This window comes from Triturus cristatus, chromosome 3_2, assembly GCF_964204655.1.
Source record: "Triturus cristatus chromosome 3_2, aTriCri1.1, whole genome shotgun sequence".
Classification (NCBI taxonomy): Eukaryota; Metazoa; Chordata; class Amphibia; order Caudata; family Salamandridae; genus Triturus; species Triturus cristatus.
In genome coordinates, this window is record NC_140584.1 from 1,198,446,806 (window position 1) to 1,198,468,586 (window position 21,781).

The window sequence follows — 21,781 nt, forward strand, 5'->3', positions numbered from 1 at the left end:
GAAAACACGTGCGCTCCCATGGGGGTGATAAAGGTTAAAGAAAAAAGTAGTTTCCAGAATGTAAGCAGTTGATGGATACAAGTAATCCAATCAAAAGAATTAGCTGTGTTGCCAGGGAGGGACCAGCACAAGAAGAGGAAGAAAAACCATTAAATAAGACTTAAGACCCGATTACGATTTTGGAGGGCACACGGCCAGTCCGCGGTGGTCGGCAAAACTCTGACAAGCACAGTGGAATGCTGCGGCTCTAGTTAAGAGCCACAGCCAATGTCGGCCCTGCATAGAAGGCTCTGGGCAGTCGAGCGCACTGTTTCCCTGCATACCGGTCTGCAGGAGAAACAGTGCGCGCCAACATGCACAAGCCATGGGAGAACACACAGAGCAGCACCAGAAACATGTCTCCAGGGCACACAGACCCTGGAGACTTGTTTGCAACCCAGAACCTGCCTTTCCGCCAACCTTTTCATGGCAGTGTCTCCAACCTTTTCATGGCAGTGTCTCCAACCTTTTCGTGGCAGTGTCTCCACTATGATGAAAAGGTCGGCTGAGAGGTTCATTGTAATCCATTCTGGCACCACCAACATTGACTGCCGCTTTCCCCACCGTCCCTGCTGTGGGAGCTCAGATCTTGTCGGTAGTGGCGGTCTGGAGTCGACCAGATGGCAGTCTCTCAGCCCGCATCGTAATAAGATGGTTGGACCACGAGGTATGCGGGTGGTCAGACCTCCAAATGGCGAGGACAGTCCACAGACCGCCAAAGTCACAATTAGATACTAAGACAAATGAGATTGTCAAGAATGCAAACCAGTGGTAATCAATGGGCTGACTGAAGGCCCACTGCAAGCACTGGTACTGTCCACAATTACTCTTTCAACAATGGAAAGCTGAATCTGTCCGTGGATGAGACTTGCAAAGACAAACATTTTCTAAAGAACAGGGTGCACAGTGCAATTCAGCGCAGAATATCCAAAATGCCCAGAATAGTAATACCGTTTCCTTGTCATGAACATTTGTTTTCGTTGAGTGGCAAAGTGCAGTGAGACATTTTGACAGGAGGGGCAAGAATTCGGATTGCTGGATAGGAACGAACAAAGCATAGTGTCCATATTTACTGACAGTGATATAAATTGTAATGGTATAAATACGATTGTTACATCTCTTATGTAGACAGTATTTTTCCTTCTTAAGGTTAGTTTGGTTGACCGTTTACAGAAAGTTAGACATGCTGGGGGCTATCTACGAAATGCATTTTGTAGTACGTTTAGTAGTACTCCAGTAGAACCCATAGAGTACAACAAAATGCTGTCCCAAACCGACGAGGGTAAATCTTCACCTCTCCTTTCTTTCCTATGGGGAGATGCTCATACATGTAAGTTTACTACTTAGTTGTAAATGTAGGCGGGAACGGCGACAGTGATTGAAAAATAGGACTTACTTACTACAAAATCGGTGGTGTTTAGGAAGGAGTAATAAGGTTTAAGGCAGGATTTAGGAAGGTACGTGGGTCCCTCTTAAAAATGGCAAGCCCATTGCTATTCACAAACAGCACGTCTGAAGTTACTTCAGCCAAAAAGAGGTCTACAACAGTAGTAAATTACTTCAGCTAAGAGCTGAAGAGAGTCCAGCAGCACAAATGGCCACCACTGGTACTGCAACACTTTCCATAGTGAATAATGGATGTAGGGGCTTAAAATAACAAGCATTTGCAATGCAAATAGGTCTCGAGTTTGTGAGTTAGAGCTATTGACATTGTAAATGGCAATGTTTTTCACCTACACGTTTTATTTTTGGAGTGCATGTATGTAGTGTGCAAAAATCCCTTGGAAAGGTCCTGCACTTCGTAATAAATATATTGAAAAAGACGCAAAGTGTGGATTGTGTCAACAATTGCTTAGCACGTACCTCATGGGTGAAGTGTCGCCACATGTACACTGTGGTGCTTTACTAAACCGAAACTCATTAATAAAAGTAGTGCTTTATAGACCAACACGATCGGAGCATGTGAATCCGAATCACGGCTTCGCTTTCATTTTCTAGACTATTTGACTCACTCTCCTTCATCTTGGTTATCTCCCAAACACTGGGAGATAATGACGTTTACCAAGGGGGCGGGGGGCAGGCGGGCTTCGGTGGTACATAAAAATTTATTCAGTGCCTAGTTGTCAAAGGTCGCCCGGTGCTATTAGTTAAAAGTGTGCAGATTTCATTAAGATATTAAGAGTACTTTACTCACATCTATGAGAAAATAGACATTAACTAAACAAAATGCCAGAATGCGTGTCAGTTTTCACGGTGTTTTAGACAGTACTGGTTGCTTAGTTTAATTGCATTAATTTTTGTATTTACTCTTTTACACAGCATCCAAAGTAGGTTACCTAACCACAAAGCCCTGTGTTGTTAAATGACCCATAGAAGGGAGTGTTTTACAGTTGAGCAAATGTGTCCAAATGTAATTTTGGTAGTGCCATGGAATGATCGGCCAATGAGGTACTCGATGAGCAGGTATTTAACTACACGTTCAAAACATACGGTATTGTGGCTGTTGTTTGTTTGTACACAACCACCTCTCTGAATGTGTTTATTAACACAGAGCTTCATCTACCAGACAGTGCTCACAGAGGGGCGACTAAAGCACAGAACAAAATGTTTTAATTTATCCTGAGTGCGAAGGCACCAGGAACGCTTAGGTGCCCGCCCGGAGAGGCTAGGGATCCCAGCGCTTCCACAGACTCTGTCGTGCTCCTCTGCACCAGCAGGGCATAGCTCAAAATCTGCCGCTTGTGCTAAGAATAGGTGAGGGGTATGATGTTGGGGCATGAGGGAGTTGCCGGCAGATTTCCAGGTTATTGAAAGTGATGATTCTGACGTGAGGCAATGGAGACTGACTTTGTCTGTTTGTCTGCACCAGTCTATTTCTCTACCATCTACCTGTGCTCACTGTCATGTATCCATTCATCTCTCTTTGTTAGAGGTGCATGAGCCAATATATTCATTAACAGGTAGAGCCAGCCAGAGACAAGCCATGCGTATACAAGCCAGTGGGCGAGCCGTGAAAATGATCGGCATGTTAATCATACATTAAACATGATGTAAATGTGCGATAATGTCTCTTCAGAATTCAAAAAAGTGCATTTCTTTAGGACGTCACCTCAGTACACAAGATTATAGCACTGAATTTAGAGGAAGTTATTAAAAGTGCTCGTTTTAAGCATGAGTTAAAACACTGCTGCTCCTCCCGCCCGACCACAATGCCATTTGTGAATTAGGAGGCGTCAGTTGCCATGCATACCCCGAATGTTGCCTAGAGTCTTATTATATTTAGAGTAACATTAAAATCTAGTTAATTAAACACGAGAAGTTTTTGTACAGCACGCATCTTGAACTCGCATATTTCAAGGTGGCAATAATAAAGAGGAAAACGGAAATGCCGGTAGGCAAGAAAACACGAACGGGAGTGGGGGGGGGGGGGTGAGGGTGAGAAGTCACAGACTGAGGGAGGGGGCGGTGGGGTGGAGAGACAGGGAAGAAAATAGGGTTAGGAGTAAAAGGGCCAATAGCCGTGGAAGGATACTAATGATGAATGAGGAGGGACTAACAAGCCTCAAACCAATCGGAAGGCAGCATTTAAGACAAAAGCCAATGGGCAGAGAGTGGGCGGAGCTTCCACGAAGCTTCCACACTACAGTATATACTGCATGCCTCGCAAAGCGATGGCAGCGCAGTCACGCTACAACGTTAGGCGAGACCTAAAAGAAAATAGTGTCAGGAGTAAAGGGGCCAATAGCCGTGGAAGGATACAAATGATGAATGAGGAGGGACTAACAAGCCTCAAACCAATCGGAAGGCAGCATTTAAGACAAAAGCCAATGGGCAGAGAGTGGGCGGAGCTTCCACGAAGCTTCCACACTACAGTATATACTGCATGCCTTGCAAAGCGATGGCAGCGCAGTCGCGCTGCAACGCTAGGCGAGACCTAAAAACCCATAGGAAATGATGTTAAGTAAAAATATTTAAGGTAGTAAAAAATATTTTAATGAACAGAAAGGCCATGCGCATACGGGGTTGCGTAACATTGATCACCTGCTGCTCTCTAGCGTGAAAATGTGCCGCTGTCACCTACCAAAAGACACACAATTGATGGACGGAATGCAGAACAAATCAAAACATTCACCCCCAGTCAAGAGATCTGGGTTAAATCCATCATTCTTTTGCTCACCATGCCACCCCAGTTTAGACCTGGCCATCTGTCACCTACCAGACATTGCAGCTGCCACCCCTGATGTACTCTGTTTCACAAGCTTCTTTTCATCCAGTCATTTCTTTTTTACATCTCCACGGTGCATCTTTGACCTCTCGGATTCACCATGTTGATGAGATCCTACCACGTGGCTTGAGTGTCCGCTGCACTGAGGTTGTGCTGGCAGAGCGAATAATTGTCCATAGTTATTAGTCACATCATGGACCACCATGCCTCCTTCCTCATCCTCCTCCCCAGTGAAATCTCTCTTCAATGTTTGGTCCTCCAGTGTGTTTTTTGTTTGGAACACAGTGGTGCATGGAGTGAAGAATGGCAGGGACAGCGATCTCCTGCTGGCTCCATGTTTTGGTGTAACTGTGGAATCAGGTGAGAGAGATTGAGGGGTGGCATGCATGTGTGTGTGTGTGTTCTGCTTCTGATGCAACTGTACAATTGTGTTGCGTATGCTTGATCTATTCTGAAAAAGCATGGTTTCTGTTTGTAGTAATAAATGCATGTGCATTCAAAAGTGTATTTTCATAGACCGTGATATTTTTCTTTGCACGCAGAAATGTACATATTTTTACATTTTCAGCATTTTAGATTTACGTTCATGGGGTACAGAGATTTGTAACTATAGATTTACATTCATAACTTTCTTTTTATGAATCGGGATCAGTGTATTTCTATGCGTAGTTGAAGTATGCTTTTTCTTATATTAACATCATTTGGGGCTTTTGAGATATAATTTAGTATTATAACCTGCCCAAAATTAAGATTCACTACCTCAATGGTAAAACAATATTACACAATCTGGGTTGAGTTTTTTCTTTTTACACACCTAAGATCAGTTTAATGCAATAGTTAGTAAGTATGATTCCAGGCTGGTAATATTGTTAGCGTCACCCACACCTTCGAAGATTACCTGTAGAGTTAGCAACTTCCAGCACTGAGGAAGGACTGTCAGTTTGATAAGTCCATGAGATCAGTGGATATTCTGACTGCTTCTTTGCGGAAGTAACTCATGGTTCAGAGTGAGCTCTAGGTTTCATCTGTTTCCTCCAGCCCTTGTTGTCTGTGTTCACAACACCCCACTGCTTCAGTACTTACCCTTACCCCTGTCATTTACAGAGTGTACTGCTGGTCCAATGATCTATTTCCAGCCAGCCCCTGTTGCCAATGTTCACCTATCTCGCCTTCAGTACCAGCCCTTACACATCCTCTCTCTTGCCATTTACAGACAGTTCATCTTCGTGGTCGCCTTTACAACCTTCCTCGTCAGTTGCGTGGACTACGACATCCTTTTTGCCAACAAACAGTTGAATCACAGTCAACATGCGGGCGAGTACTCCAAGGTCACCCTTCCAGATGCCTTTCTTCCCCCTGTCGTCTGCAGCACCAGGTAACTCTCAATATTTCTCCTGATTCTGCAGAGGGTAAACATCCGTGGAAGTGGCAGTCTATGTGCGTGTGTGAGAAGTCTGGTAAGACCGAGGGGCCGGTACAAATTGAGGGTTTGTGTGTGCCCACAAACTAAGGAGGGGGCTTGTATGAATGATGGCTTCATGCATGTACTAAAGCTTGTGCAGATCACTGGCTTGGGCACATTTACGGTGTGTTTGTGTCCACAAGTCTGGAAAGACCAGTTGTCCATGCGCTAGTGTGTTTGTGTGTCTGAATAATCTGTTTCCAAGAAGAGCCATTTTGAACAAACTCTGCATGCATTTCTATAGACCACAATGGGCCATTTCAGTGCAAATAAGCCAACCATAACCGGGCCTGGAACTATTGTTTACAGGTAATGATGAATCCTGGGAGATTCCTTATTTTACTTTCATTATTTAGTAAGTTATTCGTTGTGTAACGGAAAAAAGTCACAATTCAAGCAACAAGAGTGGGGTATTAGCATGGGCAAAAGCATGACATTAAGAAAAGCCCCTTCTGCCCCAGCATGACAATGCAGACAGAAGCCCTCCACATCCAATACCCATCTAAATATTGCTCATTTTAAGGTGTGTATTCTGTGCCCAGTTTGGCTCAGCTCCTACCTCTGCAGCGACCAAATGGAAACGATTCAAATTGAACACTTCGGGAACAGTAGCCAAATCAGGTAAAAGTACTATGTGGGTGAAGGCTGCCTACTGTTTTCTTTTCTGTCGGTTTGGTGCAGTGAGAGGAAATGTTCTGGCAGAATATTGGGAGAGATGTTTGTTGTGTGTGTCTTATAGCCATGGCCTGTGGACGTCAAGCGGCCTATGTTTCGGGTGCAATTGCTCGCAACTAATTTGCCTCTTTAGCTGCCACATTCAGATCATCAAAATATTTTCCTCTGGGCCTGTTAGGTTGACCGCTGTTTGAGTACCCAACATACTGAGGAATGATTCATTTTGCATATTTTTCCCCAAAATTGTGTTCTTTTCTACACACAACTTGGGCTAAAATGTCCTAACTTAGGGAAGGACTAGAGTTTCTACTGTGTAACCTCCTGGGGACAGCATCCTCCTGCGAGTCCTCCCAGTGTATAGTTTGGGTTGAGACTCGCTACACTGCCTTCCACTAGAACCGCACCAAATAGAGGAGTAAGTTGCTTTGTTCACCGTGAAGAACCGGGGTTTAACCCAGCGGCGTCAGGGGCATGCCTAAGATCTTCGAGTTCACCTGTCTTGGTATACAGAGACACGGAATACTTCTGGATGGCATCAGAGACCAAGTTTATTAGCTGCAGCTAGTAACAGTGATCCTAGAAATACATCACGGTGTAAATTCTCAGGAGACTGCTCATTTTACTAAGGCGAGACGTCTCCTTTTATACCCAATATTCACATTATAAATGTACACCCACTGCACAAAATTCTAGCCAATAAGGTACATTTTCAAACAAAGTGTCACATAACAAAAACTCAATTTACAGTATCCCAACCCAAAAGTTAATTATTAGGAATGTCCCAAATTCAATCTCCACAAGCCGGACAAACCTATAATTGAAAGCATAACCCATGTAATGAAGAAACATAAAAAAGAAACGGTAACAGATGCTGAACAAGATAAGGCATGTGCAAGGAAACTAAAAGTTAACGATGTCTTGAACATTGATTGGCAATCTCAGACAAAGATCGATCAGGGAAATTGGATTTGCGGGATCAGTTTCAGGTGCAGAGGTCAGTTTCTTACAGTTCATTTCAGAGTCAAAAAGAAACCTAGTTAATGTATACATGAACTAAGAAGGCCAGGCCACTTTATTCGCCAAGCTACCTTCACAGGCCTACGTGAGGGCAACACAAAATGGTGGCACAGAACAAAATGGAGTCAGACTCGAGAATTACAGAACCTCAACCGGCTCAAATATTTGATTGCCGTCATTAATGGAATTTAATAGCATTTTCCCTTCCCATTTGTCTGTAATTGACTACTAGATGTCATGCATTAGAAGTTGGGAAATCAGGGAATGGGGAACGTTTTTCAACACCCTTGTATGAAATTGGGTCAGAATTTATAAGTGACTTGAAACAAAGGAACAGATATTGTACCTTTGCAGAAGAGAATACATCAGTGGTATCCAGTATCTCATTCTCTTTGCAATCTGTGGACCTGTGTCTGACACTCCTAGTAAATATAGCAATTTTTAGAGGAGTTTTAAATTAAATCTTCTCCTTTAGATATTTATGACTGTATTTCAAGAAGCACAAAAAAATGATGACAGAATGTCGAAGAGGGCAACATTAGCGCCTCCGAACCCCATCACTCCAGGGCAGCGGGTTGTAAGTACTGATGTTGACTCCTCCCCCCCACCCATTCATAAAAAGGCTTCGGTAACACCTTCACATTCGGGCCTAGGTGCACACTGGGACAAAACTTCCCACGCCCGCCTTCGGGCTCGGCAAAGAAGTCAACACATAAGCCTTCAGACCACTCGGGATCGAGCCAGCCTACCGTCCATACCAAAACCCCATCCCAGCACCAAAAACAAAAGACAAACCCAAAGAGAAATCTCTGTCTTGGTCCGCACCGAAGCCTGGTTCCACATCGGCGCATTTGGCACCGAAATCTACAGGCACTGAATTTTCGAATCTGAAAAAATCATCGGAACCAAACAAACAACCGGTTCCAAAGACCACTGGCACTGAATCTTCGGATCCGAAAAAATCATCGTAACCAAACAAACAACCGGTTCCGAAGACCCCAACGGAACCCAGGAAAACTTCTAATTTGAAACCTAAGGAGCATAAAACAACTCTAAAACTTGTGCCTCACAAACAGTCGGACCCGAAAAAATCTGCACCGAAACAACACACTCAGATGAGGAGCTTTTTTAGCCTGATCCAACCCAAAAAACTCTCAAAATAGATCCAAAGACAGGTCAACTTATACCCTGGTTTCTGTATCTACTTCCGAACACACCTTACCTGGTACCCCAGCCCTTACTTCCAGGCAATAAACAGCGCTACCTGTACACCTTTCTTCGATGGGGCCACCCCTCGAATAGTGCTCCAGATTCTGGCCAGGGGCTGGTACGACGGGGGATTGCTCACCCCAATCTCCAAAAATACTACTGGGTGTCACAGTTTTTGTCAATCATTGGGTTCACCCCCTGAAGGATGAACCGGCTTATAGGATGGATAGGAGTAACATGCAGACTAGAAAATACCTAGGAGTCATCTATGGGGGAGGTGTACTAAACCCTTCCCCAGCCCTATGGTGGACATGCCTGCTTTTTTGGCACACAGCACTGAGTGCGGTGGGCTGGCGGGGTATGATTACACAAGCCGCTCCCTTATGGGATACCACGCAGTTAGGCACTCTGGCGTTACACGGGGGCTTTGATAGGTGGGATCTCATAGGCATGTCTAGGGTGGGAAGCAGGGTGAGGTACTCGCATTTGCAGAATCACAAAGAGATTACCAAATGGCGCCCACTGGGACCTACTGATATCTGGAGATCCGACAAAAAGTACTCTCAAGGGGTGAGGATCTCCATGAATCGTCCCCATTTGAAGATAGGTTGTTGGATGACTACATTTTTAGAAAAGCAATCTCACTTATTGTAGGAAGCTGGCTCTGTATATACTATACCAAAAAGAGGTATGGTGTGCAGAGTCCAGGGAGTCCCCAAACGTATAGCATAGGATAAAGTAGATAATACCTTACTCTCAATTTAGTGGTAGCTGGGCTAAGCAGTTAGGCTTATCAGGAGGTGGTGAGAATGCGTTTGTTGGACATACTCATTCAAGGCAGGAACTCTCACTCAATGACTACTCCAGGCCAATGGTTGCAAAAATATTACTTTAGTTACTTTTATCTTAGGAACCAAGTTGAACTCAGTTATAGGTAAGTAGACTTTTAAGAGTTGTAATACTTTCAATATACAGTAGGCAAATGTTTGTATAGCATTCAAAATACTTTACAGATGCATGTAATATTTGTCAAGATCAAAAGAGATACTTTGTATTATTATCAGAATCAACACGCATTAGAGAAAACCAAAGCAATCCTATGGGAGGAAAGACAGGTAAGTCATTTCAGGTAAGTTCTTCGGAGGGTTTGACCCACACTGGGCAAGGGTCGGACCAAGGTAGGTACTTTACCACTAGCAGTACTGGGGCGGCTGGATGCAGAGGTCACTGGGCCCAGTGGTAGCCTATGGAAGCTGGGGGTATCTCGAAAAGGCACCGGTTGCAGGTAAATACCCACGGTTCAGGCACACAGGCCCTGGGGGGTGCAGTAAGCACAGAGGGGGCCAACAAGTAGCACCAAAGCTGCACCACCAAGGACACAGGGGCGGCCAGTGCATGGTGTAAAGGAGGAGTCGGATTCCCCTGTAGAAATCAGTGGAGATCTTTGTTTAAAGAAAACGATCTCGGGCTTTGACCAAAAGACTGGCTGAAGGAATCCAATGACTGGAAAGGTGAGTTGAATTGTGAGTGGATGCCGGGACACCGTCGGTTGGGCACACCAAGGTGTGGGGGCTGCGGGTGCAGAGGTGTCTTTAGGTGTCGGGTTTCTCTCACCAGATCCGGTCATGGTCGGGGGGACCCTTCAAGTTGAGGCTGCAGGCGTCTTGGGGAAGTTCAGGAGAGGTTGTCCATCACTGAATTTCAGGTCAGGATCGGTGGGGAGATGTCACTGGGTGGGTGGGCCTCCTCGACTCGGGCCATCAGTGTTGTGTGCAGAGTGGTGCAATTGTAGCGGATCCGCCTGGATCCGGTGTCCTTGGGTTAGTTTCTTTTACGGACAAATCTGGTGTCCACAGGAGAAAAGAGTCTTTGTTGAAAGCACCTCTGGCCTCCGAGGTTCTTGGAGGTTGCTGGCTGCAGGCCTCGCCAGTTTCTTGGTGCTGGGTCGTTGGAGGAGGAGACAGACTGATAAGGCTGGGGCCAAGTCAGTTGTCCTCTGCTGCACAGCTCTTCGGTCCTTCTTCATAGGTTGTCGGATCTGAGGAACAAGGTTCAGGGGAGCCCTTAAATACTACATTTAAGGGCGTTTCTGAGGTCGGGGCAGTAGCCAGTGGCTACTGTCAACTAGGGTAACTACACCCTTTGGATGCCCTCTCCCTCTGGTGAGAGGAGTGCATCCCTATTCCTATTGGGCATAATTACCCAAACCAAGATGGAGAATTTTCAAGAGAGGGGTTCACCTCAGCTCCTGGTGACCCTTGGGGTGTGCCAGGCCAAGGCGGACATTCCTACTCTGCTTAAAAGATTTTCCCGCCTGTCCTGCCGCCAAAAAGTTTGGAGCCAGGAGAGGGGGCGGGCATCTCCACTAGTTGGATCTGCCCAAATCAGCATAACACAAGGTGAGAGCCTTTGAGGCTCCCTGCCAAGTGCCGCTGTTCCTGCTAGGGGGAGGAGAGAAGCACCTCCCCCCAGAGCAGGCTTTGTTTCTGACCTCTGAGAGCACAAAGGCTCTCACCCCATGAAGTCAGAAACCTATCTGGTGGTGGCTGGCTGGCAGGGCCCGGTTAGCCAATACACTAGATATTGGTCGTTTTCTCTAAGATGCCCTCAAGGTGCATTTTTTAATAAATCTATCACTGGTATCAGTGTAGGTTTATTATGCTGTGGAGTTTGATACCAAACTTCTCAGTCTTTAGTAAAGCCATTCATGGAGCTGTGGAGTTTGTGTTGACAAACTCCCAACCTATACACTCAAAATGGCTTCACTGCACTTACAGTGTCCAAGAATGGACTCAGACACTGTAGGGGCATACTGCTCATGCAAGTTTGCCCTCACTTGCGGTATAGTGCACCCTATCTTAGGGCTGTAAGGACTGCCAGGGGGGTGACTTACCTATGCCACAGGCAGTGGTGTGTAGGCATGGCACCCAGGAAGGTGTGCCATGTCGACTCTTTTAATTTACCTACACCACGACACATAGCCTGCAATGGCAAGGTGTATGGGTTCGGTGTGGGGTCCTTTACGGTGGCACAATACATGCTGCAGCCCTAAAGAACTCTCTCTGGTCACAATTCCCTTGGCACTGCTGGTACCTTTTACAAGGGACTTGTATGTGGGCGAAATGGGTGCCAGTTGTGGGAGCAATGGTACAGTTTTGGGAAAGACCACAGGCACTGGGAATCTGTTTGGCAGGGACCCAGGGTACATTTAAAGTACATAAAAAACCTGGCAAAATGTTGGTGGGGGGTAATACAACAGAAACCCACTGTTCGAGGCATATGAGCTGCAGATTACACACTTTTGCATAGATCGCCATCTGGTGTTGGGCCCGGATGTTTGCAGTTTGTATTTCCTCTTGGAAAGTCTTTGGAAGTCACGAGGTCGGTGACTCCTCCTTTGGATCGTATTGCGCATGGGCTTCGGCTCCATCCTCAGATTGTTTTTTTCCGCCATCGGGCTCGGATGTAATCTTCGCGCTCCGGTTCCGAACATTTTCCAGTTCGACGATCGAAGCGGAATCCTCACCTCACATCGCGGTATTGTTTCGATCGCGATCTCCTCAATCAACGCACATTCTCATCGACAAATCTTCGGTTCCTTTCATCGACGGCAGCCTTCGGGCCTACCCAAGCTCCGGTCCCGGTTGATGGAAAGAACTCCATTCAAGAAGTGCCCTCGATGTGGGTCCAAATGAGGTATGCAACCTCTGCCTCTCCCCTGAACACGAGGCTCGAGACTGTCCGGCCTGTAAGTCTTTCAGATCGAAAAAGACTATTCGGGACCGAAGAGCCAGAAGAAACATGGCACACTCCTCGACCTCCGTTCCAGTCGATATCTTCGGAGACGACATCGAAGATCCGGGACAGCAGCACACCGAAGAGGACCTCGTCAGTGCTTCCGAGGCCGACGACTCAGATGTGGAAGACATCACTCCGGCGCAGAGGGTCGTGAGTACTATACCCCCCCCCACACCCGCGCCAACACCCAAAAAGGCTTCGGTCACGCCTTCGCCTCCGGGCCTAAGCAAGACCAGAGACACTGCTTCACACACCCCACCTTCAGGCCCGGTGAAGAAGCCAAGTAAGCCTTCCGGCGGCTCGGGCTCGAGCCAGCCTGCCAGCGGTGCCGAGAAACACACTTCGGCATCGAAAAAGAAACCGGCCTCTACCTCGACACCGAGCTCCACACCGAAGCCCTCGGGGTTGAAACTCTGCGCTTCCGTACCGACGCCATCTTCGGTACCAACCAAGCCCCATAAGGCCCTTGGCACCGACACTTCCAAGCCGAAACCCATCCAGGCGCCGACCAAGAAATCGGAGGTTCCCAAGCCCAGTGCTAAGCAAACTGGCACGGACAAGCCTAAAAAGTCATCGGCCCCGAAGACTTCGGCGCCGACGGACCAAACACTGTCACAGGAACTATTTACACCGGATCCCTTACAAAAAACTCTCACCAGGGATCCAAAAAATGTACATCTGGCACTCTCTACTAAAAAGAGACATTTGGACAAACCGGCTCCGCCTCCACCTCCAAAGAGGAAGGACTCTGCTACCTCTCCTTACAAAATACCTTCCCCACCTCCTCCACCTCCGCCTTCTCCACCCCCACCTCATCGCTCTCCGACCCCCTCTCCAGACGATGATGATCAGGGGGACCCATATCACGATATAGGGGATGTGCCCCAAGACCCCACCCCTACAGGATCCCCAGACCCATGGGATGACTACAATATCCCAGATATCCCCCACGTCCCACAAGATGACCTTTACCCTTCCAGGCCATCTCCACCGGAAGACTCATTAGGGTTACGCCATCTACTTCAAAGGGCGGCACACTATCACGGGGTAGAGTTGCACACTGACCCAGTGGAGGAGGATTTCCTCCTCGACACATTTGATACCACACATAGGTCTACCTCCATACTACCTATGCTTAAGGGGGTGGTAAAGCATGCGCCAGAGGTTTTTAAAGACCCAGTCAGGGCCAGGGTCATTAACCCACGCATTGAAAAAAAATACAAAGCTGCCCCCACAGATCCCGCCTATATCAAAGGGCCAGCGCCACTATATTCACTAGTGGTTTCCACTGCACGAAAAAGAACAAATTCCAAGGCGTCAGGCGAAGCACCACCACCTGACAAAGAGTCAAAGCTACTGGACGCATCAGGAAAGCGCACTGTTTCACAGGCAGCCAATATATGGCGTATCGCCAACACCCAAGCGCTATTGGCCAGATATGATAGGGCACATTATGATGAATTGGAAAACATAATGCACCACCTCCCTGAAAAATATAAAACTAGGACCAATGAATTAATTCAAGAGGGTAAGACAATCACTAACACCTCTATACGCTGTGCCTTAGATGCAGCAGACACAGCCTCCAGGGCCATTAATACTAGCGTCCTCCTCCATCGCCATGCTTGGCTAAGAATATCAGGATTTAAACCAGAGGTACAAGCCTCCGTCCTTAATCACCCCTTTGACCAGGAACACCTATTTGGCCCAAAGGTAGATGAGGCCCTCGAAAAAATGAAGGACACCGATACGGCGAAGTCCATGGGAGCCCTACAGTCACACCCTCCTAGGCGCTCTTTTCGCCGCTCTTCCTTTCGGAGTACATCTAGAGGCTACTCCTCAGATAACGCGTCCACTTCCTACAAATCCCCCACTCAGTCCACCTTCACAAGGGGTTATCAAAGAGGCGGCTATAGGGGCAACAATAATAAAGGCAGAGGTAAAACAAATACCGCCCGCTCTGCCACACCGCCACCCCAATGACTTCCCCCCGCTCCCTCCAGACCATCCCACTCCGGTCGGGGGCAGACTTCAAAATGTCCTTCATGTCTGGGAGACCATCACCTCAGACAAATGGGTGACCCAAATTATTCGGTCAGGATACTGCCTGGAATTAACATCTACCCCCCCAAACATTCCACCCAGGCAACGCCCAATGTCACAGCAACATTCCACATTACTAAAGCAGGAGGTAATCTCCCTCCTACAAAAACAGGCAATAGAACACGTTCCCGTCAATCAGCAAAATTTAGTGGTCTACTCCCTATATTTTCTAATACCAAAAAGGGACGAGACTCTACGACCTATTCTAGATCTCCGGCCCCTAAACACATACATTCACTCAGACCATTTTCACATGGTAACGCTTCAGCAGGTGCTTCCGCTCCTCTCCCAGAACGACTTTCTCACCACACTGGACTTAAAAGACGCATACTTCCACATTCCAGTACACCATGCTCACAGAAAGCACCTCAGATTTGTAGTGGACGGACAACACTACCAGTTCAAGGTGCTCCCATTCGGAGTCACAACAGCACCACGGGTATTCACCAAGTGCCTAGCGGTAGTGGCGGCACACCTCAGAAGACAGCACATTCACGTCTTCCCATACTTGGACGACTGGCTGATAAAAGCCACTTCATACAACCAATGTGTACACCACACTGCCACTACAATCCAACTACTTCACCAACTAGGCTTCACGGTGAACCACCAAAAGTCCCAGCTAACACCATCCCACATAAAACAATACCTCGGTGCCACCATAGACACCTCAAAAGCAATAGCCTACCCCAATCCGGCCAGGATTGCAAGCATTGCGACAAAAATTCGGACTTCAACACTCCCTTCCAGCAAGAGTTTTTATGCAACTGATAGGGATGATGGCCTCTTGCATTTTCATAGTGCCTCACGCAAGACTCCAGATGCGTCCACTCCAAGAGTGCTTAGCACGCCAATGGAACCAGGCCCAGGGGCAACTGACAGATCTGGTGTTGGTAGACGGTCGTACCCATCGCTCTCTGCAGTGGTGGTGCACCACAAACCGTTCTAAAGGTCGACCGGTCCTGGACCCGGTTCCACAGATAATACTAACAACAGACGCATCGATCTCCGGCTGGGGAGCTCACCTATTACACCTCACAGTGCAGGGCACATGGACGCCTCAACAAAAGTTACTCCATATCAACCATCTGGAGTTACTAGCAATCTCTCTAGCCCTAAAATCCTTTCAACCATGGATTTCAGGCAACGCAGTCCTCATTCGCACAGACAACATGACGGCCATGTATTATATTCAAAAACAAGGCGGCACACACTCTCCACAGCTCTCTCAATCAGCACAGAGCATATGGAGATGGGCAATTCCACACAAAATCTTTCTCCTAGCCCAACATGTCCTAGGAGTCCAAAACACCATGGCAGATCTGCTCAGCAGACAGACGCAATAGATCCACGAGTGGGAACTTCACCCGCAGGTTCTTCACCCGTTCTTTCAAATGTGGGTGCATCCACAGATAGACCTCTTCGCCACCCATGAAAACAAAAAATGCCCAAGCTTCGCCGCCAGATACCCACACCCATTGTCCAAAGGAAATGCGATATGGATGAACTGGTCAGGCAAATTTGCGTACGCTTTTCCACCTCTCCCACTAAATCCATTAGTGGTGCGAAAGCTACAACAGCATTCCCTCACACTGATCCTAGTAGCTCCAACATGGGCCAGACAACCGTGGTACACCACGCTGCTGGAACTCTCGGTAGTACCACACCAAAAGCTACACCTCTCACCATGCCTCCTAACCCAGAACCATGGAGAGATCAGGCCCCCGGAGCCAGCTCAGCTCAACCTTGCGATCTGGCTCCTGAAATCCTAGAATTCGGATACCTAAACCTTCCCCCTGACTGTATGAACGTCATCAGAGAAGCTAGACGCCCTACCACTAGAGCCTGCTACGCTGCCAAGTGGAAAAGATTTTTTTTTTTTTTTTTTTTTTTTTGTCCTCATTTGCCAAACCCTTATGTGTGAAGAAGGAAATCCGCCAACCACCATTTTGTGCTATCTTGTCCTGCCCACCAAACCCTTTAGTGTGCTATGGACAATTGCACAAAAAACAAAAGAAACAAATTGGCGGGAGAAGGAGCGAACAACACACAACAAAGGACGACCTTCAGAAACTCCATCTAGGCATATTTCAACCTGTTTGGACCAGAAAGACGAATGAAGACCCTTGTTATAGGTCCATGGAGCAGGGAAGCTGGCATAATCATAGGACCCGGGGAAAAAAAAAAAAAACCCCGGGAGACCTACTTCCACTGTATCAAATAGTCCCAAAAGGCAATTTTCTTTTTTTTCGTGCTACAGGGTCTAGCCAGGTCTACTTTAGAAACTTCATATAGGGACGATAACCATCCCATGTATGTTGGAGGAGCTGTGTCCACCCAAAAGCTGCAAATCTGTCTCCTAGCCAACAGGATTGAAAAAAACAGAAAGGATCTGGCAGGCCCTAGGATATTTTCGTCAAGCCCAAAGAAAATCAAAGGGAGAGTATTACTAAGAGTGATATTTAGCATAGAAGATAGTGCTTCTATCACCTCTTCCCAAAAACGACTAATAGCTGGGCACTCTTTAAACATATGAACATCCGAGGCCTCAACTAGGTCACATTTGTTGCATTTTTTTCCATGTTGAAATTTGGCTAACTTTTGGGGGGACAGATAAGCACGATGTAAAGTGAAAAGATGGTTTCGCCTCAACCAGGCTGGCTTCACGATTTTATATAGTAAACTAAATGAGTTTGACCACAGCTGCTGGCACTGTTCGCCGATGTTACTGCCCCATAACACCTCAGGGAGGGTTGTGTCGTCATCTATCTCCTCCAAGATCGCCCAATACCAACATGCGTCCTCCTTTCCCCCCCCTGGCCTTGTCACCAATAGGTTTTCTAAGTTGCTGTATTTTCCCAAGGAGACTCCCTTTCTTTTCAAGGCCTGAGCCCAGCTAGTCAGCTGTACATACTTGAAATAAGATAGACCTGGCCCGACTTTCTCCCGCAAAGCCTCCCAAGGTAGCATTGAACCACCAGCTATCAGTTCTCCCCAGTTCAAAAAACCGGCTTCCTTTATTGGACCTGCCAGTCTGTCTTTAAGACATAAGGGAGTACCTGGTGATTCCCATATAGGTGCTAAGTTGGAAAAATAACACAACCCTGTTCTATTTCTGATTGTGGACCAACTCCTAGCCAAAGATTGTAGAGTTTTTAATTTTATTTTTTTAAAGAATTTCTGGTCTCCAAACTTAAAAAGAAAGCAGTCAGATTGTGGTAAATAAAATTCCTTTACCGGGACTTAATTTGATACAGAAACATAATAAAATAGCTCAGTAAAATGAGAGGCAGAATCCGTGGTATTAGAGGTTCGGAATGGGCTTTATTCCAATGATCGATTATAATCGGTTGCTCCAAGTTCCATCACCACGGGGGTTCAGGAAGTGAAGTACATACTTTATTGACAAGAAATGACTTTTATAGTACATACATTACAATGAAGCAAATGCAGTAGGCGTAACAATTGATAAGGAAAATGACGATTCATATGCGTAACCGAAAATGGGTGTAATAAGGAGTAAAAAGGAACATAATTGGTTATGATGTCACATATAGGTGGATCTATAAGATAATACTTGGCATAGATGCGCGCGCAGCAGCATGACGTGTAATTGACGTGCAACTAGGGGGTGAAGGGGACTTGACATTTAGCTCTACATGTGGAGACGAAAAGTCTGGGGGGTCAAGTCAACCTAATCCCAAATCATATCTAACATCCTATGTTTAAAGAACTATGTTATCCACAAAGGAAGGACTCTCGGACAGAATCTATTCTATACTGACTGTGCGTGCGTGTACAAGCGTCTAAGTGTCTACACTGAATGCGAGGGGGTAGGAATATTCCATGGTAACAGGGCTATGAATTACTTGCATGAGGACAGAGAAGCCGGGCCTTTGCTCGGTCGCTGGAAGGATGTTTACTTAAACTGCTAGACAGGAATGCATCGGCTAAGGAGTGAAGCAGATAATTCGAAGGTGAAATACAGTTCTTGGCAGAGAATAGGCTGATGTCAGGCTTCGTGAGCCGCGCAGAGAATGAGACAAAGTTCATGGTCACAGATGCAGGCTCAGACTCGAGTTTTCAGAGGCAGAAGGCAAGAGGAGTTTGATGACAGAATCAGGGCCTACTTGCCTGGACTGTAAAATGGCATAAGTGAACCATACAAAGCCGGTGGCCTTTCATATTTAGGAATGGAATGTCCGGCCTATTCATGGCGGATCTGACAGAGGACATGTTGACGGTGGACGCACATGTATTTGCGTCTTCATAACTGGAACTGGAGGGAACATACATGTACTTGTAACATGCACATAGAACCGTTGGGGTCCAAGATAGGGGACATAACCGACCAGAAAAATCCATATTTCCACATTCCCTCCTTGTCCCCTACTTGCCCGTTAAGAGATATCAATCTTCATCAATCCATTGATCTGTTCATATAGCATCATTTGTTCTTCTTTCTTCTTCCGGAATCTTGAATGAAAATCTTGATGTGGAATGCACGATGTGGCACACAGACCACAAATCGCTGGTCCACATTGTAGACATAGACAGCAACTGAATAGTATGAGAAGGCCAATACCTAGGAAGGATAAAACTCTCCATCCCCAGGCTGATATCACACTCCAAAACCAACTGGACCAAGTCCAAGTGCCTGGGTTCTGGTGTATCTGGTTTACAATCTTATGAAGGCGAGTGATGGCTTTATATACAGATGGCGAATTTTCTGGTATGAATACGCAGCAGCTTGATCCGATGACCCTACAAGCTCCGCCCCTATCAGCCAGGATGACGTCAAGGACAAGACGATTTTGAAGCACAACAATCCGCATAGCAGACTGCTCTTCTGTTAAATTGCCTAAGGCGGAAATAGTCTTATTCACTACTGCTTCAAGGGTTCTAGTTAATCTACGTATCAGCTTACTATTAGTAACAGTACCTATATAGGGAAAGATGCCTTTATTAAAATCTACATACTTGTCCCATGCCGTCTCAGTGTAATCGACAATGGGGAGATCTCTCCGCTCTCTATTGTGTACTAAATGAATATTTCTGTAATAATCAGGAGGAGCTAGGAAAACAGGTGGCAAAAGGAATGCAATGTAGCAGGTACCATCCCAATCTAGAGGTAGACGCATATATGCAGTCTGACCACATATAAAGTAGGAGTGGCGATAAGCTCTAAATGAAGATTTGCCTTGATCACTGAATTCTACTGTAGTAGTGCATTTACTATGGCCCATATGTATGGAACCAACCTTTCTTACACACAATTCACCCTTCGCTGGGAATACTGACATGGTGGGTAAGACTAGTTCAACTTCGGATTCGACATTTAGAATCATGAGATTAGGTGTAAAATTGCCTAATCCATATACTTCATTTTCTAGATCAGTTCCTGTTCTTTTGGGGCGACCCTCCTTGTCAGGGTAGCAGACCTTGAGTAAAACTAGGTTCAGGTTTCCCCATACCCAATGATCTTGGTAAACTGCTGTGTCTGAGTCTATGGAATTGATTAAACTAAACCATGCTCCACAGGAGCCATTATGTGTAAATGGATGTGGAAAGAAAGGCAAGACTCCTTCATAATTCTGATAGGGAGGGAGCCGGCCACACACCCAACAATTAGTGGCATTACTAGTCTGATGGGAATGATGTAACATACTTATGAAAGTGTTATTGCGCAGCGCAAGTCTATAAGACAATTCATGCGGCGGTAAGTCACTAAAAGAATGTTCAGCAGTAACATTGTAAACATGTCTAGAGATAGGGTAATATATGTGCAACAATATACTTGCAGTAATTATTAAAAGACTCAAGAAAAACAAGATTAATAATGTCACTATGCAGTGGCTACGCAGTGATTTACAATACGCCTGTCGTTTCAACATTTTCCGGGTGTTTTCTCTACTCAGGTCCAAGGGATACATGTCAGAGACAATTCAACCGCTTCACCTTGGAGAGGACTTAAACAATCAAATTGCTCGACTGGTTGGGCCTAAGCTTTAGTTTATAGTGTTCAGAGTTACTCTGTTCAACAAAAGGAAGTTTTGAATCAATGGGTGAAGACACACGAGGTGTGCTGTTTACATCTGCAGGAAGTCCATGAAATTTCTTGATATGACTTGAATGAATCCAGCCTTTCCTGCCTTCAATCTTCACGGCTGTTCTTGTGGTCAGCAGGACCAACTTGGGCGACTTCCACCTGGGCTCCAGCTGAGTCTTTCGGTCGAAATTCCTCACAAGTACGAGGTCCCCCGGAACTACGTCATGGGGTTTCACCTCAGTGTTGTCGGGAAAAGCTGCAGCTACCTGTGAACGACAAGATTGTAGTGCAGACATCAAGGAAGCCAAGTAATCTGTCAGCATATTACAGTCAATATCAGTTATTTTGCGTGGTATGGGCGTCCCCCCACATATTTGGTGGTCTGCCGAAGATCACCTCATACGGGGATAGCCCTGTTCGAGAGTGTGCTACCATTCTCATGTAAAAGAGTGCAACTGGTAAGGCTACTACCCAGTCGACACCTTTCTCTCTGCATATTTTGGACAATCTGATTTTCAGTATCTGGTTATGTCTTTCTACGAGACCTGCTGCTTCGGGGTGTCGGACACAGTGGAATTTCCACTGATAACCTAACAGAAGTGAAACATGTTTCATTAATTCGGATGAGAACGGCTGGCCGTTATCTGAGTGAACAACACGTGGTAAACCGTATCGTGGGAAGAATTCTCGAACCAACTGTTTGGCAGTAGTCGGGGCAGTGTAATCTGAAACCGGGTATGCCTCCGTCCAACGGGAAAGAGCACAAACAACTACGAGAACATATTTGAATCCTCGACATCGTTCCATCTGGATATAATCCATCTGGAGTACTTCAAAAGGGTGATCAGGAGGATGAAATCCACCCTGTTCTACGGGAACGCTTTTTCCTGGGTTAAACTGGCAACAAATCATACAGGTACGGACCTTTTGTTTGGCTGCTGCTCGCAAATGTTTATTGAACCAAATGTGTTGAATGCTGTCTAGCATAGCTTTTTCTCCGAGATGTGCTGGACTATGTGTAGTGTTAATTATAACTTGGACCATTGAATCAGGAAGGAACCATACAGACTTTTCCTTCATCATCCATCCTTGGTCCGTTTGGATCCCTCCTAATTCAGTCCATTTCTTTATTTCGTCTGGTGTAGCATGTGTCTGTATGTCAATTACGTCAAGAGTAGGATCTTTAACTGTCATACAATGTGTC

At 46.2% G+C, this 21,781-nt stretch overlaps 1 protein-coding gene across 4 annotated transcripts in view; it reads left to right on the forward strand.

Moving 5' to 3' along the window:
- ATG9A (autophagy related 9A) overlaps nt 1-21,781 on the forward strand; it is a 396,601-nt gene that overhangs the window by 169,848 nt on the left and 204,972 nt on the right. For all 4 annotated transcript variants that reach the window (XR_014980113.1, XR_014980114.1, XM_085650154.1 and 1 more), the window contains exon 6: nt 5,478-5,639. Coding sequence is in view for 2 of the 4 variants with exons in the window: in XM_085650154.1 (XP_085506280.1) it covers nt 5,478-5,639 (162 nt within the window). In the remaining 2 variants the exon portion in view is untranslated. The remainder of the gene's footprint in view (nt 1-5,477; nt 5,640-21,781) is intronic.